At 35.8% G+C, this 23,076-nt stretch overlaps 1 protein-coding gene across 1 annotated transcript in view; it reads right to left on the bottom strand.

Moving 5' to 3' along the window:
* PNPT1 (polyribonucleotide nucleotidyltransferase 1) overlaps nucleotides 1–17,270 on the bottom strand; it is a 46,140-nt gene extending 28,870 nt beyond the window's left edge. Inside the window, exons 1-10 of the mRNA XM_004691414.1 lie at nucleotides 17,031–17,270; nucleotides 12,975–13,035; nucleotides 12,204–12,278; nucleotides 11,417–11,522; nucleotides 10,520–10,569; nucleotides 9,626–9,689; nucleotides 9,484–9,531; nucleotides 8,398–8,511; nucleotides 2,875–3,061; nucleotides 1,455–1,506 (exon numbers count right to left, since the gene is read on the bottom strand). Of these exons, the coding sequence (XP_004691471.1) occupies nucleotides 1,455–1,506; nucleotides 2,875–3,061; nucleotides 8,398–8,511; nucleotides 9,484–9,531; nucleotides 9,626–9,689; nucleotides 10,520–10,569; nucleotides 11,417–11,522; nucleotides 12,204–12,278; nucleotides 12,975–13,035; nucleotides 17,031–17,191 (918 nt within the window). The 5' untranslated portion in view covers nucleotides 17,192–17,270. The remainder of the gene's footprint in view (nucleotides 1–1,454; nucleotides 1,507–2,874; nucleotides 3,062–8,397; nucleotides 8,512–9,483; nucleotides 9,532–9,625; nucleotides 9,690–10,519; nucleotides 10,570–11,416; nucleotides 11,523–12,203; nucleotides 12,279–12,974; nucleotides 13,036–17,030) is intronic.
* Nucleotides 17,271–23,076: the final 5,806 nt, after the last annotated feature.

Raw genomic sequence — 23,076 nt, forward strand, 5'->3', positions numbered from 1 at the left:
TGAGGGGAGCAGCGGGCGGGTCAGGAGAGGTCTGCCGCGCCATGTGGTCACCTCCGGGGCAGGCGGGAATCGAACTCATGCAGAAGTGGCTTTAGATTCTCAGTGCTGTGCTTTAACCGGCTGCGCCACCGGGGAGGGCCTCATTGAGATTTTTATTGGAATAGCATTAAATAATAGTAATAATAGTATTATTACTTTTGGTAGGATGGCCATTTTAGTGATGTTAATTCTTCTCATCCATGAACAGAAGATGTTTTTTCATTACATTGTATCTTCTTGTACTTCTTTAATCAGTGTTTTATAGTTTTCTTTGTATAGGTCCTTCACCTCTTTTGTTAGGTTTATTCCCAAGTATTTGATTTTTTTGTTTGTTTCTATTATAAAGGGGATAGTTGTTTTGACCTCTGCTTCTTCTGATTGGTTGTTTGTGTACAGGAAGGCTACTGACTTTTGTGTACTGATTTTATAACCTGCATCCTTGCTAATCTGGTTAATTGTTTTGATTAATTTTTCTGTGGCGTTCTTAGGGTTTTCCCTGTGTATTACCATATCGTCTGCAAATAAAGATAGTTTTATTTCTTTCCCTATATGGATTCCTTGTATGTCTTTTTCCTGTCTTATTGCTCTGGCTGGGATTTTCAATGTTATGTTGAAGAGCAGTGGCAATAGTGGGCATAAAGAAGCAACAGAGCAACTAAACAGGCTAACTCCAAGTGAAATTGAAGCAGTAATTAAAACCCTCCCCAAGAATAAAAGCCCAGGACCAGATGGATTTACAAATGAATTTTACCCAACATTCAGCTAGTGCCTATCATGTACAAACTCATTCAAAAAAATCGAGAAAGAAGGAAAACTACTAAATACTTTTTGTGAAGCCAACATCACAGATACCAAAACTTAACAAACCAACACAAAAAAAGAAAACCTCAGATCAATCTCCGTAATGAACACTGATGCAAAAATCCTCAATAAAATCTTAAGCCAACAGAATCCAAAATACATAAAAGAATAATTCACCATGACCAAGTGGGTTTTATACTAGGGGCACAAGGATGGTTCAATATCCACAAATCAATAAATGTAATCCATCACAACGACTCACAAAAAAATAAAAACCATATGATTATATCAATAGGTGCAGAGAAGGCATTAGACAAAGTTCAACTTCCATTTTTGTTTAAGGTCCTCGAAATCACTGGAATAGAAGGAATATACCTCAACATGATAAAAACCATATATGACAAGCCCAAAGCCAATATTATTCTCAATGGAGAAAAGCTGAAAGCCTTTCCTTTAAGATTAGGAACAAGAAGCAAATGTTTTTAAGCTTCCTGTTTAAAGATTTTTTATTTTTTAATAAAAATGGGATTACAATTTAAAAACAAAATTACATGCTGTGTTGTGACAGACAAGAATTGCCACAATTATGCAAGACAAAATTCAGATATACTTACTTTATCATGTTCATAATCTGTAAAAACTGCATACAGTCTTTCCATGGCAAGCCTATTTTAAGCACAAAATAAATGTTAGTGTAACAATATTGCAAATAATTTGAAATATCTAGTAATAACCTAAAACATTTAACAATAAACATTTTATAAAAAAATTAAATGTACTGATAGTTCCTTAAGTCTGCTAATCTAGTTACTATTCATGATACAGACACAAATTTCTTCCTCCCCACTTCTCAAGGGAATTACACAGTATTATTTCCTCCCTTGTTTCAATTGTTCAGTTAATTTTATTTCAGATTTTTATCTTTCACATACACTTTTTAAAACCTCTTGCTTTGTTTGGACTTACATATTTTATTATTATAGGAAATCCTTTTGCTGGGAACAATTTATATACATTATTATTTAATCTCTAATAGTTGTGACTCTAACATTGAGGGAACATACTAGCTTTTTTCAATGTATTTCATATTTACTAAGTTCCTGCTCATGTGCAGGCAGTATTCTAAGCAGTGCGTATGTAGTATAGTTTTTATATTTGATTTCTTTTTGAGAACTTTAACAATTTCCTTAGATATTAAAATGATTTTTTTTTAAAAAAGACTTATTAGGCCCTTCCTTGTGGCACAGTGGGTTAAAGCACAGCATAAAGAAGCTTAAGCCACTTCCGCATGAGTTCGAATCCCGTCTGCCCTGGCAGAGATCCACAGGGCTCAGCAGACCTCTCCTGACCCACTCACTGCTCCCCTCAGTAGTGTAACTCATCGATTTGCCTGTTCTGCTCCCCACTCTGTCTCTAGTGAATACTCTCACCCTCCGCATCTCTGGCCTGTACCCCAGGTCTGTACGAATAAATAAATCTTAAAAAAAAAAAAAGATTTATTTATGTATTCAGAACAGGGGTACAAGCCAGAGGTGCGGGGGACTAGGAGGTGTGAGAGGATTCACCAGAGACAGAGTGGGGAGCAGAACAGGCTCAACAAATAACTGCTGAGGGGAGCAGCGGGTGTGTCAGGAGTTGTCTGCCACACCATGTGAATCACCTCTGGGGCCAGGGATTGAATTTACACTGAAGCGGCTGTGACCATCTTGCAGGGCTGTGCCCTTACCCATTTTGCCACCAGGGAGGGCCCTCAAATGTTTTACACTTTATCTATCCTCTTTTTTCCCAAACAGTTTTATGTAGATTATCTGAATCTTGACAATAAATTCCTTCCTTAGAAATTTTAACTTAGGCCCTTGAGAGGTATGAAGTTTTATGCTTTTTAAAGTAGTAAATTAATATTGTCATTAATAATTCTTCAAAATGAGGTGTTATTTACAAAGTAATATATTAACTGTGTTTCCATGAAAAATTTTCTTCGAGTAAATTAAAACTGATGACAACTTCAAAATTGTTCTGTACAAATGTTCTTACTTATGAGTGTGCTTTATGATCTCTGGTGAAGGGATAAATAACTTCTGAGGTGTCCTCTTGGTAACACCAATTTCTTTTACCAACTGCTGGATGCCTTGAATTATTTGTTGGGTATATTTCACTCCCACTTTGACAGCATGGCAAAAATCCTGCTGCAGAATATTCTCTGCAGAGGCTTCCAACATGACTATTTAACGAAAAAAAGAAAAAAAGGATTGCCATTAAAACCATTCACCAACATAGCATTTTCAAATACCGTGACATGATAAACATATTATGAGTCAATTTTACTTCCTAGTGGTATATACAGCATCTCTTTGATTTCTTTCATCAGAAAGATACTTCCAAAATGTAAACATGAGTAAATGAATAAAACCTTGATATCTGAAGCTAGATTATTATTGTTAAATTCTTAAATCAGAGATTCCACTTAAGAAATGAAGCAGAAGACAAACCATGCACACTTATTTTTTATAACAGCTTTATTGAGATATATTTCAAATACCATAAATATCACCTCTTAAGGTATACAACTGTATTTCTTTTTAATATGTACTCAAAATGAAATTATAAAAATATGCAACATAAGCGGTTTTCAATAAATGTTTCCTGATTAATAATTCCACCTATATCTGACTCATCATATTATCTAATTCTTGCATGGGAGGAGAATCTTTGTAGGTTTCAAGTAAGCAACTCAAGAGTCCTATCTACTACCATAAAAAAAGTTGCTTTTATGGTTCTGTAATAATAAATCTCTCATGTAAAGCAGGGAGGGTACAAATTAGGGGTTCTAGCCTGGTATCTAATAAAATCTATATTCTGCTTTGATTTTGGCTTCTGTAAGACTGAAAAGGTAGACTGTTGCTTATTTGTATGTTATTTCTGAACTTGCACAAAGTCAAAGATGATGTGAATGTATAAGTTACCATCATATCTTATGAGTTTAACCATACATGCTATCATTAAGATTATTATCTAAATTGTCACTTCTAAGGCTTTTGGTGTAATCTAAAAGGAAGGGGGAAATCCTGTTATGTATTTTATGTATGATAATTACATTGCCAATTGAAGCAGACTTGTGAAAAGTAACAACAAAAAGTATAACGTATCTGTCATTGGAGCTCTGAAAAGAGAAGAGAAAGGGAGCAAGGTAGAATAAAGTATTAGGAAAAAAAAACCTAAATAATTCCCCAAATTTGGCAGAAATATATATTTACAGATTCAAGATGTCAAAGTAAACCAAAGAAAGTCATACCATAATCAACCTTCTGAAAATCAAAGACAAAAAAATAAATAAATAAAAAATAAAAATGTTGAGAACACTCAGAGAAAAATAACCTTAGTTTAAGGGAAATACAATTTACTATTAGTAAAAATCATGGAAGTAGCATTTTATTTTTCAAATGCTGAAAAGAGTTGTCAACCCAGAATCCTATACTCAGTGAAAACAGGAATAAAGGAGAAACAGACTTTTAGACAAAGAGGAACTAACAAAATTTGTCACTCATCTATACCCTAAAAGTATGGAAAGTTCTCTAAACAGAAAGATAGTAATAAAGGAAGAAACCATGCAATATAAGGAAGAAAAAGAACATATTAAGTAAAAATATATATAAGTTCAATATGCTTGTTTTCTCTTAAGTTTTCTAAATTCGGTTGGATGGTTGAAGCAAAACTAATGTGGTTCTGGCCCTCCCTGGTGGCACAGCAGGTTAAAGCACAGGACTAAGAAGCTAAAGCCACTTCCGCATGAGTTCGATCCCTGCCTGCCCCAGAGGTGACCCACATGGTGCGGCAGACCTCTCCTGACCCACCTGCTGCTCTCCTCAGCAGTGTACTTCATTAGTCAGCCTGTTCTGCTCCCCTCTGTCTCTGGTGAATCCTCTCACTGCCTCTGTACCTCTGGCCTGTACCCCAGTTCTGTATGACAAAATAAATAAATCTTAAAAAAAAAAAACAAACAAAAACTAATGTGGTTCTAAATATAAAATATTAAAACCTAAATGAATGAGTTAGGTTTAAAACCTTAACAAGCGAGTTAGGTTTTAGTACTTCACAAGAGCAAGAGGCTTCCTCTGGTAACAACATACTGAGATGATTGTATTTTGTTCATCTATATTCTCACAACACCCTTTTTCACTTTCACAAAATTAAACTGAATTGGATATTTAAGAAAAAAATGTATCTAATGTTTACAAATGATACCTCAATGAACTGATTTTAAAAAGATACGAAAATGTCATAAAAAATGAATATTGATATTCAAATAAACTTAGTTTTCACCTATTCATTTAAAGTATTTTGTTTTACAAAATTCTTTATAAATTCCTTATAGCTATGGATTTACAGACCTGTGTAGTCCATTGTGGTAACTACTAGCCTCATTGGCTATCTGATTTTAAATAAAAATTATTTAAAATAATAAAATCCAGTTTGAGCCAGATCTACTGTGTATTTTTATGTACTTTATGCCACATAATTCAGATCTAAAACATTTTCTTCACTACAGATTTTTATTAGATAGCATTGGTGCCGAGGCTAAAAGCTTAAACAAAAATCTTATTAAATGATTGCTCTAAATTCTTTTGACATTTTTTTTTTAAGATTTATTTATTTGTGCATATAGAACTGGGGTACAGGCCAGAGGCACAGGGGTGGTGAGAGGATTCACCAGAGACGGAGTGGGGAGAACAGGCAGATTTATGAAGTACACTGCTGAGGGGAGCAGTGGATGAGACAGCATGTGGGTCACCTCCCTGGCTGGGAAAGTGCTGCACTCGTGCTGACGTGGCAGCGGCTAGCCTCATAGTCCTGTGCCATCAGGGAGGGCCCTCAGCCATTTTTAGTAGTTGAAGATAAAGAATTCTAAGATTTAGTTCATGTTATCAAATCTAGATACAAATTCTAGAAACAAAGGTATAAAATTCTAGATACAATTGTTATTGGCATAACCCCCACTCACAATTATTTCCAGAATGAAGAATGATATCCACTGAAGAAAAATACTGAAACAAACAACATCCAATACCACAAAGAAATTATTCTTTTCCTACAAGGTCATGCTTTAAATATTCATATCACCATATATTTTATTTATTTTAAGGATTTATTTATTTATTCATTTAGAACTGGGGTACAAGCCAGAGGTACAGGGGCAGTGAGAGGCTTCACTGGAGACAAAGTGAGGAGCAGAACAGGCAGACTGATAAAGTGCACTGCTGAGGGGAGCAGCCGGAGAGGTCAGGAGAGGTCGGCCACACCATGTGGGCCACCTCCGGGGCTGGGGGTGGAACTTGTACTAAAGCGGCTGCAGCCAGCTTGCAGTGCTGCGTCCTAACCTGTTGTGCCACCAGGGGGCACTTCACCATATATTTTAATAACTAAATGGTGGCAATTACTTTTTTATATTTTGTACCCTAGAGGTTTTATGTTTGACGTGGGTCCAAAGTTAACTTCAACACGGGAACAGAGGATCTAGTATATACTTATTTAGTGCATCTTTATTAAAGTACAAAATGTTGGCTGAGTGTCTTCATGGAAAGAGATGCAAAAGCCATAAAGTAGAGGCTCATAATCACCTCCTTACAGATTGAATCATTCTCAGTCTCCCTAAGATTATCATCTTATGGTTTGTGTAGTACCTAGTGTCATTCTTCCATCTATAGTGCAACCAACTAAGTTTCTGTGGTATGCCATGGAGTCTGTGAAGCTCCTTAGTTCACTCTTTCAATGTCTATTTTATATTGTTTGAATTCTGTGTCTTAATCTTCACAAAATCCTGTAAAGGAGTCAATTAATTTACTCATTGGAAATAAATGAACACTGAAACTTCAGAAAAAAGAAAATTCAGGCATTGACCAAGTGAACTTTAAACAGAAAACCAGGTACTTGGCCTTTTCTGAGATGGCTCAAATATAATATTAGGGTCATATGTTATTCATGACTTCTCTAATCTTTGGAATACTATCGCTATATCATGAGAGTTCTCTAAAGTATGAATCCTACCTTCCGGAGGTAGAAATCCAAAAATCATTTCCTCTCACAGTCAAGGATTCATTTATATCTAATAATTGTACCCAATGAGAGTTAAGTGGAACCTGCTGTATGGAGATTTCTGAAGATAAGGAGGTGACTTACTCATCTGCTACTCATGTTTTTATTATTCACTTCCTTTTCATTCCTCCGGCCTAGAGATCAGGTAAATTGGCGAGAACTCTAGTAGCCAGTTCATAAGCATGAAAATGAGGGCAATATCTCAAGAACAGAAAAACAAAAAAGCTAGAAAATTTAAGATTTCTTAAGGCATAATGGAGGTGGACTGTTCTAGATTCACCATCGCTAAATTTCTTTGATCTGAGAGAAAACTAAATTCCCATCCTGTTTGTACCTTGTTATTGAACAACATAATCCCTAAAACTATATTGATAACATAGGAGTTTTTTGTACTTTGTTTTTTTTAAGATTTATTTATTTATTTATGCATTGAAGAACTGGGGTCTAGGCCAGAGGTGAAGGGGTAGGAGGTAAGAGGATTCATCTGTGAGAGAGTGGGGTGCAAAACAGGCAGATTGACTAAAAAACAATGCTGAGGGGAGCAGAGGGTGAGACAGGACAGTTCTGCTGTGCCATGCTAACCACTCGCTGGACAGGGATTAAACTACTGTTACAATGGCTGCCAATAGCTTCATAATGCTGAGACCTAACCCCTTGCATCACCAGGGAGGCCCCTACCAATAGAGGACTTAAATCTAGACTTCATCACTGACCAATATTCCAAAAGCAGAAACTAGAAATGAGTTGTTTTACACATTCATACATAAAAGCATCAAAATATTCCCACATGAGAAGACAAGTCACATACACATGCAGGTACACACCCATATACACACACACACGACCCTGACATCAAATGATGTGTAGCACAATAAACTGATGATGAGACCTTTGTCAAATTAATCACATGGCTAATTGTGTGGCACATGCTGGTTTCAAACCCAAGTTATTCTGGCTGATTAAAGCAGAACCAGTACCTGACTTTCATTCATGCAATTATGACATTTTTTCTTCCAGGGAGTAAAGGTGACACATGGTCAGTGAATTTCTTTTTTTACTTTATATTGTTTTCTACCTATAAAAGTAGGTTATCCCATTCTCAAGCGACTACCAAACAGGCTTAAAATGAGTGAATTAGCAATATTAACATAAACTAACAAAGCAAGTTATCACTAGGGTTAGAACTTGAATTTTTAGGCTAATTTATTAGTCTAAAAATAATTACTAGAATTACCTTGGTAAATATAGATATTTGTATATTTCAACTGAAGATGTATAACATTCTATAATTTTAAGTACCATCTACTATGAAGTAAGGGGTTTACTAAACAGAACAGCAATAAATCAAAACAATCTTGATGGACTATGACAAGACACTTATGTTAAACTGTCTTATATTAAATGTATTTTAAGAAGCCAAAATTTATCAGTAAAATCCAGAACAAATGCAGCACTTAAATTACTTACCAATCTGACTTTTAGGTGCACCAGCAACCACTAAATTTAATGTGCTAGAAGACATTTCTTTTCGTGTTGGGTTAACAACACATTCTCCATCAATCATTCCTATTCGTACTGCTCCTAAAATATATTAACATATTGGCAATTATTTAATACAACTCTCAGTTTTTAAGAAATTATTCCTAATGGCTTCAATTCCATATCTTCAGCCATAAAATCTGTATTTCTATGGATAATTTAAGGCTCAGGAAATATCTAGTCTACTCTACCTTCTGCTCTCAATAGACCACTCTGAGTTGCTTAAATAATTTCTTCATACTCCTGGTCATACTCAAGCTCTTCTCTTGGTCTAGACTCTACTTTCTCCCAGGCAAATATTTACTATCTGATTCTACTAGGGTTCAGCTTAAAAATTGAATATAACTATGTGTACTTAATGACATTTTAGTCAACAATGGGCCACATATACACCTGTCTAAATATATCTTCACAGTTAAGTGACTCATATCTGTATTTTGAGAAGCACTCTGTAACACCCTGACTTTACAAAACTTAACCTACCCCTTATATCATTTCCTTAGCATTTTGGGAACACCTTTATAATACTTCATAAATAATTGTTTACTTATGTTGAAAGGAAGCATTTTTTTCAGTGTCTATAATTTTAAGTAACTTTGTTCCTTCAATGTAGCTCACTGAGTGACACTCAATTATTTACCTAATGAATCCTTTTGATACTGCCATGATTACAATTTATAAAGGCTGTAAGTTACAAATATATTTGTTTTATCCTGAAAGATTATGCATAATGATCTCCCAGTCCAAACAGAAAACAAAAATCAAAGCACAAACAACTAAGAATTCAAAATACCTTGGAATATAAAGTTTCTAAAACTGTAATATATTGCTATCAGAAACAAAACCCAAGAAAAGGATAAAAATGTCTGAAAGACCTGAAAGCAGTTCTAGAATGTTACCTAATTCAATTTCTAAGAGTAATAAATAGAAGTCAGTAAATCTATGCACTTGCTATGGAAAGCTCATTAGTATGTCCTCAAAAAATATGTTTCTAATTTTCAAATTCCAACTTACCAACAGGTCCATTCCAAGGAATATCTGATAATGAGAGGGCTACAGAAGCTTAAAAAAAAAGAACAACAAAAAAAGCAATGAAATAAAAATATTTCATAACTTCTAGAGAACAAATGATAGTTTTAATCATTATTAAGCTTACCACCATTAATTGCTAGAACATCAGGCTCATTAATACCATCAACTGCTAATAAATTACAAAGGACCTGGTAGGAGAGAAATTCAAAGCACATAAATTTTTCATCTTTAAAAGAAAAAACAATAGCATCTTTAAAAGGTTCATATGAAAACTATAGGAAATGCCATGTGGAGCATTTATAATACTGAGCATGTTGAAAGTATTCAGTGAATACTATTTCTGTGACATAAAAATATTGTCTTCTGTTTTTAAGCATAGACAAACCAATGAATTACCTTACAATGCAATACAATGATTATATTATGTATAAAAGAAAGTAACTTGTACGGTTGTGACATCCTTGCGAAAGGCATATTTGGAAGGCATCTTTATTAAATAAAAATAAAAATGGTTCCCTGTTTAAGTTATGGGTAACTATTTTGAAAAAACCTTCAGAAAGTTTTAGAATGTAATAGGGGTTTAGAAGACCTAGTAAAAATGTCGGTAATAGAGATTAATTGTGTTGATTGTCCTCAAATCAGTTATAAGGCCAAGCCTGAGCTGTTTTCATCCACTCCAATCACTCTAACCTTTCAAACTCACCAATTTCTTTCCAGCCTCAAGACTTTTGTGCTTCTTATTACAGTACCTGAAATGCTTCTCCTACATTCCTAGGTCGGTTAACCCCTAGTTATCAGCTAAATTCAGTTATCAGCTCAAGTTGACATGGGATACATGTTAGCCTTTTAAAGATTATCATCATCTCAAAGTTACTGTAAAATGCAACAGTATTATCAAAAAAATTTTTGTATTCTTTATGTTTAGCCTAGGAAGTACTATAGAGATACAATAAATAATTTTACTTGATCTAGAAATAAAAATAAAGCCAAACAAAAAGCCACCTACTACAGAATTTACCTGTGTATCATAAAAGTAGCCAGCTGGAAAGAGTGGTCTAATTGAACGATCTGTCCAAAAGAAAAAGAAAAGACAAAAAAGAAAAAAAAAGACATGAAATAAATAGTACAGAATAGAGTAGTTGCTTTACAGTTCAAAAGCTTTTCGCAATTAAACATCAGTCTAAATAAATATTGCTAGTTGTTCTATATTTCAAGAAAAGAAAAAAATTCCCCACTGGACTGATTTACTGAGAGGGACATAGACAAGTTTAATACTTCAATTATTAGACATCATGCCTGAACCAAAACGAGCAAGGGAGGAACACACAAATCTAAAATTGGGAGGCAACTTTTCATTCTTTTCTCTTTAGTGACAGAGAAGCAGAGGAAACAGACTTAAAACCGAGAACAGACCAAAAGAAAACCTTTCCTTGGTATTCTGTACCTAATGAATGCATGTACATATACACAAACTACTAATTTCTGGGTAGAAGAGCTATAAACTATAAACAATCCTAGAATATTTAAGGACATGAAAGATTTTAAATATAGACACACATCAATAGTTGATTAATATGGCGCTTTCAGGAATTACTATGCTGAACATGAGAATGAAAAATACTATGAATAAATTCAATAACGGGCCATGTAATTTATATGCTCAACAGCAATTTACTAACTTCGTCAATAAATTGAACACGGATTATGTGCCAGTCAATATAACAAGAATGAGTTAACAAACAAAAAAGTTTTATTCTCGTGTAGCCCACACTGGGATGAGAGGATAGGCAAAGTAAATAAATCCAGGAGGCATAAATGCCATAAAGGGAATCTTAAGAGACTATATGAGACATACGGGAGAAAGATGCTTTTCCTGACCTACCAGACAGGGTTGATGTCTCTATGTTAATCTTACCTATTACACGACTAGTAAGAATTTCTTTATCAGAAGAACCAATCTCTCTTCTAAGATAGTTTGTGGGAATTCTACCTGCTGCAGCAGCCTTCTGTCTATAGTCAACCTGAGGAAGCAGTGATAAAAATGAAACTTATTAGACTTCTTTTTGTAGCAACAAACTATTTCTCAAGAACTATTATATATCATTTTTTGTGAGTTATTCACAATATATTCTAGACCAAGTGGAGAGTATTTTATTTTTAGTGTTTTGTATATCCTAGAGAAAGAACTGGTAGATGTGTATACACATATTGATTTTAAAAAGTCTCCGACTTAGTTGTCAGAGCACTACTGAGTCTTATTTTTTCCAATGATAGCTTATTCTGGTCAAGTCAAACACTGCTTTTTGGGGGACATTAATACTGTTTAGGTGTAACTGTATTTTCCTTTTCATAGGAGAAAGAAACCACAAAATCTTAGTGAACTCTTCACTAAACACATACCTGTAGATTTTCACTGAGTGAAAATGATAAAAACCTTAGTTATGATTATTTAACATTAAAGTACTCATATGCACTTGCTGTTTTTGTTTGCTTATACAACTGGACTTCTTCAAGTATGCTAACTACAATTAGAATTGGTTACAAAGCGATCACTTTAAGATCTACTAATGACTTAGTATCAAACTACTAAAGAAAATCTTTGTTGTACAAAGTTTACATTTGTACCCACTAGACACTGGACAAACATTACAAATTTTACATTTATGCTCTTTTATAGTTGAGATAAATCAGCAGATACTTACCACCAAAGGCATGAACTGAGAAGGTGAAGGTTTTGTTTTACTGACTGCTGTGACCATTACTGCAGTATCACCTGACTTAAACATAAACAACAAAGGTAAATTCCTTTAAAATCAGATATTAACACACATATAGTAACAGAAAGACTTGTAAAACTCAAGGAAGGAGAATTGTTATTCTACAACACAATGACAGTAATTATGCACAGTTGTTCGATCTTGGTCTTTAAATTCTTGATCCTTATTTGCATTAGAATATTCATAGAACTTTTTACTTTTATTTTTAATTTCAATTTTTCTTGGAGTATTACATTCTTGCTAGTGTTTCACAGTATAATACGGATTTTCACCCTCAGGTGTAACCATCATTGCATTCCCACCACAGAAATACCCATAGTCCTCACCATACCCCACTATGTTATCGAACTTTTTAAAAGCTATAGAAATAAAAGAAAATGATATTTTCTATTTTTTAATGATGAAATTTAGTTAGCATATAAATCAAAATTTCTAATTGAAAAATAGTAAGATATTTTCTTTAGAACTGTATTACAGAATAAAACAGAATTCTAGTTTGGAAGAGCTCTTAAACATTATTTAATATATCTAGTTCTTGGACTTCCCTGGTTGTCTGGAGTGGTCTGTCAAGTAATGGTCTGAATTAATTTCTAGCTCCATGATTCTATGAAGTTACATTTATGTTGTAAAGACACTTAATATTAGTCTTCACACCATTTTTAAGATGAAAAATTTAAAACCAGGATTTGTTTTTACCTGTACCACAGCAGAGCCATCTGCAAATCTGGCCAGTTTCCCAGAGGATATTTCTAATTTTCTGTTTAAAAATAAAAAAAAATCAATACATATGGACTTAGATCACCAGTAAATCCCCAGTTTAATAAAAATAATCAAGGATTCTAATATAAGAGAAAAGGTTAGCCTCTTATAAGCCTCCCCAGATTCCGAACCATCAAAAAAAAGAAAAGAATTTATAGTCATTATCCAAAGTACAAGGAGAAATTAAGAACACTTAATGAAGGCACAGCATTAATATGAATGACACACAAAATTATTTTAATCTGTTGGTGGCACAACAGATTAAAATGTCAGCACTAGGAAAAAGCTAGCCACAGCTACTTCAGCAACTGTTTTAACCCCAGCCCCCAGCCAGAGAGGTATGACCCACATGGTGCGCAGACCTGCTCCCCTCAACAGTGTACTTCGTCAATGTGTCTGTTCTGCTCCCCACTCTGTCTCTGGTGAATCCTCTCACCACTCCCCATACCTCTGGCCTATACCCCAGTTTTTGTATGCACCAAAAAAATCTTAAAAAAAAAACAACAACACTACTTTGGAGTACAGAATTTGTCTTCTCAAATGTTTTTACTCTGACAAGTTGCCTTGTTGACTAAAGTAGCCTTTTAACAAATAAATTATTTCTCCATTTAAAATCCTGCTGTGGACCCTCCCTGGTAGTACATAGGGTTAAGGCACAGCACTACAAAGCTAGCTACAGCCACTTCAGCACAAATTCGGTCCCCAGCCAGGAAAGTGACCCACATAGTGCGCAGACCTCTCCTAACCAAGCCATTGCTTCCCTCAGCAGTGTACTTAGTCCATCTGCCTGTTCTGTTCCCTACTCCATCTCTGGTGAATCCTCTCACAGTCCCTGCACCTCTGGCCTGTACTTTAGTTCTATATGCATAGATAAATAAATCTTTTAAAAAAATTACCCTGTTGCTCTCAGGACAAAATAAAAACACCTAAATATTATTGCCAGGTTCAATAATGGTGCAAAGATAAGCAATGGGGGAAAGAAGAATATTTTCAACTAATGGTGCTGGGAACAACAGGATATTGAAAAAAAAAAAAAAAACTAATGCATCTGAACTCTTTCTCATATTAATGAAAATTAACTCAAAATGGATTACAGATCTAACTATAAGGATTAAGTAATACAATTTAGGAAAAAACATGAGTGACAAAGTCTTATTTATGACATCAAAAGCTTAATTGACAAAAATATAAATTGAACCATCAAATTAAAACCTGTCTTACTTCATAGAAAAGAAAACCCACAGGAGAAAAAAATTACAAATTATGTATCTAGTATTTAGATTATATAAAGAATTCTTACAACTCAACCACAAAAGGACAAATAACCAAATTTAAAGAATTGGCAAAGGACTTGAATAGATGTCTCTCTAATGAAGACTAAAAATGGCCAGTAAGTCCATGGCAACAGGCTACCAGGGAACTGCAAATCAAAATCATAATGAAATATTATAACTAAAAAGTTATAACAAAAATATTGATGATAACGAGTACTGATGAAGGTGCAAAAAAACTGAAACATTCATACACTACTGATAGAAATGTCAAAGGGGTAATCTCTTCAGGAAATAACCTGATACTTCCTCAGAAGGATAAACAAAGAAGTATCTTACTACCCAGCAATTCCACCCTTGATTGTACACCCAAAGAATGAATGTTCATAGCAGCATTATTCAAAACAGCCCCCAAATGAAAACAACCCAAAAAGTCTGTTGACTGATGAATGAATAAACAGAATGTGGTGTAACCCATACAATAGAATATTACTCAGCCCAGACAGTGCAGTACTGATTCAAGTTACAAACTGGTAAAGTTTTGGAAACTGGTGAAGTCTTGGAACATGGTGATAGAAGTCAATCACAACAGGCCACATATCATATGATCCATTCTGTTGCACAGAATAGGCAAATCCAAAGACAGAAGGTAGATTAGTGGTTGCCTGAGCTATGGAAGATGGAAACAAAGAAAGTGATCGCTAATGGGTCCCAAGTTTCCTTTTGGAGTGGTAGAAATGTTCTGAAATTGATTGTGATAGTTTCTGCATAACTGTGCATTTATTAAAAAAATACTTTCTAAGAAGTATATGAACTATAATTTAACAAAGTTGTTATTTATTATGAGACACACATTACTGTCAGTCTTATTCCCAGTTTCTGTGAAAAGTACAGAAAAGAATTTATTGAGGGCTTAAAACTGAACAGCAAAACTTTTTTTTCTAAGAGTCCAAAATTCATGAAAGGGCATGAGGCTCATTTACTAACTATTTTTTTTTAAAGAGATAGAGTGGGGAGCAGAACAGGGAGATCGAGGAAGTACACTACTGAGGAGAGCAGTGGGCTAGACCGGTGAGGAGTGGGCTAGACAGGAGAGGTCTGCCACATCATGTGGTCACCTCTGGGGCTGGGGATCCAACTCTCATTGAAGCGGCTGTGGCTAGTTTACAGTGCTGTGTCCTAACCCATTGTGCCACCAGGGATGGCCCTTTTTACCCTCTGTACATAATAGATGTTCTACAACAATTTGTTTAAATGAAAATTAAACAGTTGTCTTAAAGGTTACTGTACTGAAACACAATTTTGAAAAAACACCTGTATATAAGTACACAATGTTCTAGGCAGTTGTAAAGAATGGATAAAACAAATCTAAACTGAATGCTACATAGTAGTCACTCAATAAATGATACAAACAACACACTTAGACAAATACTAAAGAACTGACTTACCAGCTGGTGTGTGTTATATTTAGCAATCCAGTTCTTACAAAAAAGACACAGTTAAAAACAAAACAAAACAAAACAAAGCTACCTTCCAAACGAGATCTAGATCAACTAATAAATGAAAGATTCAATGTACATTATTTATGGAAAGTCTGGAGGGCAGGGGGCTGATGTTATTTGAGTTCCCAGTGCTATGCACATACTAGGCTGTAAAATGAACGAAATGTTCTAAGGCATTTCTTCAGAGGAAAATGGTTAATCTTTTGGTCAACCTTTGAAGAAACAACATCCTCTTGAAAAAATCAAAATCAAGGGATGTTAGAGGTAGCAATGGTCCTTAGAGATCCTTGAGTGAGAGTCAACAAGCCATAGGTTGTTTCCTTACAACCTTTCAGCTAAGCATGTTTTTTTACATTTTAGAAGGGCTGGCAAACACACAATTATGTGACACACAATGTGTAGCACACAAACCCACAAGTATTCACTATTTTGCCCTTGCAAAACCCTTGCTCTAGTTCAGACTTCTTAGCAACAAAAGTAACTTGTTCAGTATCAGTCATTCACTACATTAAGAAGGCATGGATTCAAAGTCAGATTTTCAATTTTTTATATGAAGTAGGATCAATTCTTTTAAAGTACATGTATTAAATGTGTGTCTATAAAATAAACATTAGCAGTTTTATTTATTCTAAAAACAACTCAAGTCGAAATTTAAAAAAGTGATTTTGACATGTATTCTAGCAAACAGACTTCTGTATGGGCTTTGATAATAGCAAAACTCAAAACCCATTTAGTTTCATAGTACAAGCTTTGTAGTCTCGGAAAAAGTTTCTTAACCTTCTGCCAGCCTCTGCTATCTTAACTATGAAATGAGGATAATAATGCGTGTACTGCTCTTACTAAGAGTATTATGTAGCCGGGGTTTAAGAAGCTGACTTTTAACCTTCCCTTCCTATCCAGGGTCATACTAATCAATCAGTTGGATCGGATCCAGGGTCAACTCGTTATCCGGGTATGGCCATGCTCAGTTGGAAGAACGAAGCCCCGAACACGGCAAGTGTGAGAGGACCAAGAAGCAAAGGGCAGGAGGTTGGGATAGCGCGGGAAGGAAAACGTGCCAGAAGACAATGTCCAAACCCCGAAAGGGCAATGTGGTACAGCGTGGAAGGGCGAGGAAAGAAGGAGAGACCAATTTTGCCGAATTCCCATTCCTGCAGATAAATGTATTTGGGCTGGCCGGATAAGACGCCTTCTGAAAGGACGGAGAGGCGGTTCCTTACCTGTTACCTAATTCCACCGCCACAGCTCGCGATCCAGCGCCACCCCATAGTGCTCGCACCTGCAAGCGAGTGAGTACCCGATCCCTCCCTGGCAGACGAAGGGGACTATCGCCCAGCGGCCGGAGCCGGAGGCACGAGCAACATTGCCTGCAGGCCGCCATGACACAGAACACGCGATCAGCCCGGGCTGCTTCCTGATTGGCTCTCTCTACAGAGTGGGGCGGAGTCTGGTGCAGTTTCGTTTCCGTGGTGCCGAGGAGAACGCCGGGGAAGCGGACTCCAGAACCACTTTCTACGAAGTCTAGAGAGGGCCAAACTTATGTGAACACGATAGCGACCTGCTCTTTCTTCTGAGTGTTGGTCAATGAAAGACAATTCGAAAATAATGCTTTAAAAAAATTGCTTCGTAATTAAACAAAAGTCCTAGAGTAATGTGTTTGATAAGTAATGTAGTAAAAGTAGAAATACTTACGTAAACTGAGAATTGGAAGAATTTATGGAGTGGGTAATGGACTAGGATCTATCCCTCCACCCCTTTTTTATTTTATAAACTTAATAAGAAAAATATGATGCTATAAAGACTTGTGTTAATTTATTTCTGGTAAGTTGATTTCACTTCTTAATCAACAATATCATAATTTGAGTTATCCTTATTGTCATACCTGATTTATTTTTATTGTAAATATTTAGCAACTCTTTTCTCTATACTTTTGGTCAAATGTTAGCATTTTCTAAACCAAACCTTAAAGGAAAAATTCTGGGCAGTATTAGAGAAATGTTTTGGAAAGTGAAACGAATTTCTGAAATTTGAATTTGATAAATTTTTAGTGAATGGATAAATTTCTCCCACCTCTTAATCCAGTCTGTTTGAAATATTTGTACCAGGTAGTTGTGTTAAAGGGAAGGATGTCCTAAAGGAACTCTGCAGTCTTGTGGACTCCACCCTACTCCAGCTTTCAGGACCCTACCCTCTACTCCAGTGATTGGAAACTACAGCTCCAATCAGTACCAGGGAGAGAACTACAAGGGCCCAAGGGTGGCTCTAGAAGGAATTCTGGGACATGCTCTTCTGACCGTGTGACTTAGTGGTTTTAGTCAGCCAAGCAGGTAAGGTATACCAGCTACTTTGTATCCTGCTTTCTTTCCCTGGGTTGTTTCCTATTCCTTCCCCCTTTTGTAAATAAACCCGTTATTGACTCTTTTGTGTGTACCTGCAGTAAAACTGAATTTTGAACATGCGGGTGAGGCCCCAGAGACAGGCGGCTCAGTCCACTCTCCGGTCATGGCTCTCTTATTTACCAGTTGTGTAACCCTATCTTTTTGAATCAGTTTCCTTAATTATAGAATTAGATAACAATGATTTAGAATTTGACAGGGTTTTTTTGCAAAGATAAAATGTGACAGGGAACATAAGATGTTTATCATAGTGTAGGCACTCATAAATGGTAGGTTCAGGAGTTGGAGATCTTGAGATTTTGTTATGAGTTAGACATATAGATGATATAGAATACGTTTATTTTAAGCATTTTAATTACAAAAACAAAAATATAAACTATTGATACATTCTTGTGGTTTAACTATCAAAGCTATGATGGATGAGGCTCAATCTAGAAGTCAGTTTAGAACTGCTAATTATACAGTCAAATATAATTAAAAGGAAACTTATTTCCCTTTTTTTTTTAAAAAGATTTATTTATGCACGGAAGACCTTGGGTACAGGCCAGAGGTGCCGGGGCGGGGAGCTGTGAGAGGATTCACCAAAGGCAGAGAGGGGGGACAGAGTGGAAAGCAGAACAGGCAGATGTACTGAAATAACACTGCTGAGGGGAGCAGCAGGTGAGTCAGTAGAGGTCTGCCGTGCTTTCCTATGACTCTTGAAGGACTTTAAAGGTGATCCAGTTTAAATCTACCAGCAAAGTATCTTAGATCTCTTCTTTTTTCTTAAACTCCAGTGAACTGCATTAAAAGAGTTAATACCATTGCACACTTTGAGTAGTAATTTCATTTAAGTAAAACATAATTACACTAACTTGTTATTAATTAAAATTTAACTTGGTTTGTAGTTTTATAGAGACAGTGTATATACCTGTTTTATTAGGAAGGGCTACATAGCAAGTTTATATTTTGTCATGTATTTGTACAATTCAAGTAACATTATGATGCAAAGTATGAGCAGACACAAAGGGTGTGTGAGAGCTGTTTCTCTTTAAAGAATGTAGCCTACTTAAGAGCGATTGCTCTATACCAGAGGGATTTTTCTGTATCACAAATCTAATTGTGTCTCTATCCTAATTAAATGGCTTCCTAAATCTTTAATCTATAGGGTAAAATCTAAACTATAAACATGGCCTTTCCTACTTAGTATCATCAAGTTCTTTTTATTGTTCTGGTTTCTTTCCTCCTCATTTGATATAGAAGTGAACTGAACCACTTATCCACCTGTAACATGCCACCTCTTCTAAATAACTTATCTTGCCTGTCGCACAGTTTATTGCCCATTAAATCCCAAATTCCCTTTTCTTTGTCTAGTTGTTTCTCCATAGTTTTTTGGACTTTGTTAAAATGATACAACCCTTGAACCTAGCTACTCCCCCCCCCCCAGTTTTCACTTCTTTTTTGCACATAAAAACATGAACATCAATAAATTTTAAAATATATATTATATGTAATATATATATATTTTTTTCCTTTTTGAACAGTGTTTGATTTCTTGTCCTGTTACAGGGTAGCCCAGAGTGAACTGGGCTGCTGTCTGTGGGTCCTCACCCTCACTTTAAATTCAGTTATTCTGGAGGCACACATAAAAGGGTAATGGGTTTATTTACAAAAGGGGCAAGAAAAAGGAACAACTTAAGGAAAAAGAGAAAGAGATACAAGGTAACTGGAATATCTTACCAGCTCTGCTAACTTACAGCTCTAGTAACAAAACTAACTGCTAGCCCCCAGTCACTTGGTCTGAGAGCCAGCGTTGTTCCAGGGAGAAAGAGCCATTACCTCTCCAGAGGGACCGTTGAAAAACTGCTGTCTGTGTATCCCCCAAAGTCCCAGAATAGCTGCTTAGCTTTGCCCTTGGGTCCTCCCAGTTCTCTCCCTGGTACTGCTGGGAGTTGTAGTTTCTAATCACTGGAGTAGGGGGTGGAATCCAGAAAGCTGGAGTATGGAGTGGAGTCCACAAAACTCTGCAGAGTTCCTTTAGAGATTCTTCCCCTTAACACTCCCAGATATAGTCCCCCTAGAACCCCACCACTGATTCACCCATGAACCATCATCATAGTACCTTATTCTCTTCCCACCCCCTGTTTTGATCCCTCTCCTGCCTCCTCCCCTGCAGAATGTCTCTGATTTATAGTTGTCTGCTAATTTTGTTATTTACTAATTTTTTTCCTGATCCCTTATTTAGCTACCCTATGTTCCTTCTATAAGTGAAACCATCTAATGTTTTTCTTTTTGACTTATTTCACTGATCATAATCCTTTCCAGTCCATCCATGTTGCTTGGAATGGCATGAGTTATATTTTTGAATGCTGAATAGTATTCTACTGTATATATACACCACATCTTTTTGAGTCAGTTATCTGTTTTAGGGCATTTAGGTTGTTTCTATATCTTGCCTATTGTAAATAGTGCTGCAATAAACATAGGGGTGCAGGTATCCTTTCAAATTAATGTTTTTGTGTTCTTTGGGTAGATTTCTAGGAATGGAATTGCTCAGTTTTTAGTGATTTGTGAAATCTCCACACAACTTTCATAGTGGATGGATCAGTTTACATTTCTACCTGTAGTGTTAGAGTTCCTTTTTCTTCACATCCTCACCAACATTTGTAGTTACCAGTTTTTTTTAATAGAACATCAATACAATTTGTATGTTTTTTTACACGTTAATCTCTCCATTATCATTATAATTCATAGGCTTCAACTGAACATAAGAGGATAGAGAAAAAGTTTAAGAAGATAATCTGTCCCTCTCTGTTACGGATTTTTTTTTTTAAGATTTATTTATTTATTCATACAGAACTGGGGTATAGGCCCGAGATGCGGAGGGTGAGAGGATTCACCAGGAACAGAGTGGGGAGCAGAACAGGCAGATGGACGAAGTACACTGCTGAAGGGAGCAGCGGGCGGGCCAGGAGAGGTCTGCCAAGCCCTGTGGATCTCTTCCCGGGCTGGCCTAAGCTTCTTAGTGCAGTACTTTAACCCACTGCGCCACCAGGGAGGGCCCTGTTACAGATTTTTTAAGATAGCTATATGACCAGACCCCACCAATGGCCTCATTTGTTACTGTGAGGAAAGAGAAAATGGGTTAGAAAACTTCTTTCTGTTAGAATAGTCACCTAGCCTTGCTATAAAGGTTCAAGCATCCCTTCTGTATTTTCCCCAGGAATCAAGGACATTCAGCAGTTTTGGGGTTCTGGAACATTTGAATAACTGAAAACTCTTACCTATCGGTCAGGGAATAGGAACAACTTAGGTTATGGATGGATAATAGTTGCTGCTATATTTTTGGAAAAGGATAGGGATAGTAAAAATCCCTTCAGCCTCTCTTTGTTCCATGATATGCTGAAATTTCTCTCTTTTCCAATAAAAGATGGGATAATTAATTGCTTTTGTCAGTGGGACTCGGGTCAAGGTTAGAGATGGTTGGATTAGAAAGGATTATAAAATGTTGCTTCATCTATAGAGATAAAGAAGTCTACTAGAGACACAGATTTGTTAAGATAATTGTGATAAATGTGCCAGGGGCCTCTTCAAATAAGGCTGCCCAGGTCTCATTTTCTTTTATTCTGTCTGATAGAGTTAAAAGAAAGAGAGAGACATAAGGAATGAAAGGTAATGTGTTATATTGGTGTGACTAGTTAAGAATAAATAAAATCTTAAAAAAAAATTATTGGGTTTAAATCTCTGCTCCACTCTACCCACTGAATGACCTGGAGACATGTTCTAATAACAAAAATCTAGTTGCCTGTTCTGTAACACAGAAACAGCAAGAGTGCTTACTGTATAAAGTTATCAATAGAACATAGTATTTAATAAATACTAGCTACTACTAATTCTAAAAGGAATGACATTGAAAAATATTTAGCTAATGGTATTAAAAAATTAGCTATACTATAAAAATATAATTCACTCAAAACTTTCATCATCTTTTTTGATGAATTGAGGGTTGGTAAGAAAATATCAATATCATGTTATAATAATCAGTGATGCAAGCAATAATCTAGCAACCATGCAGTGTGATAGGTGTCCTCTTTGACTTATTTTTTTTTTAAAGATTTATTTATTTGTGCTTACAGAACTGGGGTACAGTACAGGCTAGAGGTGTGGGCAGTGAGAGGATTCACCAGAGACAGAGTAGGAGCAGAACAGGCAGATTGACAAAGTACACTGCTGAGGGGAGCAGTGGGCCTTCAGGAGAGGTTTGCCATGCCATGTGGATCAGCTCCCTGGTGGGGGATGGAACTTGTGCTGCAGTGGCTTCTGAGAGCTTCATAGTGTGGTGCTTTAATCCATTATGCCACCAGGGAGAGCCCTGACTTAATATTTTAAAGCTGTCCTAAACTGAATTGCTTAGGTCTGACTCTGAACATGTAGGCATGTGTTGTGATCTGGAGAAATCCAAGCAGCAGTTAAGCACACCTTACAAAGTATAAAAGATAAACTTGCAAATTATTAAGTGAAAGAGATAAAATGTTCATAACTTGCAATTATTTCAATGTTAATATAAAAAACTCTGAGTTTACTAGACGCCTGGTTTTATATAGTAATATACTGTATATTACTATATATATGTGTATAGTAATATATATACACACACACTTTGGGATGTATAAAGTAAATAAAGATATTTTCTGTGATTACAAAAAATGTAGACAAGAATTAGTAATGAAGGTAAAAACCAGTGGGTGGAAATTTGAGGAGTAACAACTTTGATTTAGAACAGTATTTGATCTAAAATTTAGCTTCCTTCTATTTTCATAATAGCACCGTGCCTCCAGTCTTTTCCTTTATATTGTCCTTGATACACAAAGGACAAAAGAGTTGGAAAAAA

This window comes from Condylura cristata, unplaced genomic scaffold (assembly GCF_000260355.1).
Source record: "Condylura cristata isolate star-nosed mole 26May11 unplaced genomic scaffold, ConCri1.0 scaffold00031, whole genome shotgun sequence".
NCBI lineage: Eukaryota > Metazoa > Chordata > Mammalia > Eulipotyphla > Talpidae > Condylura > Condylura cristata.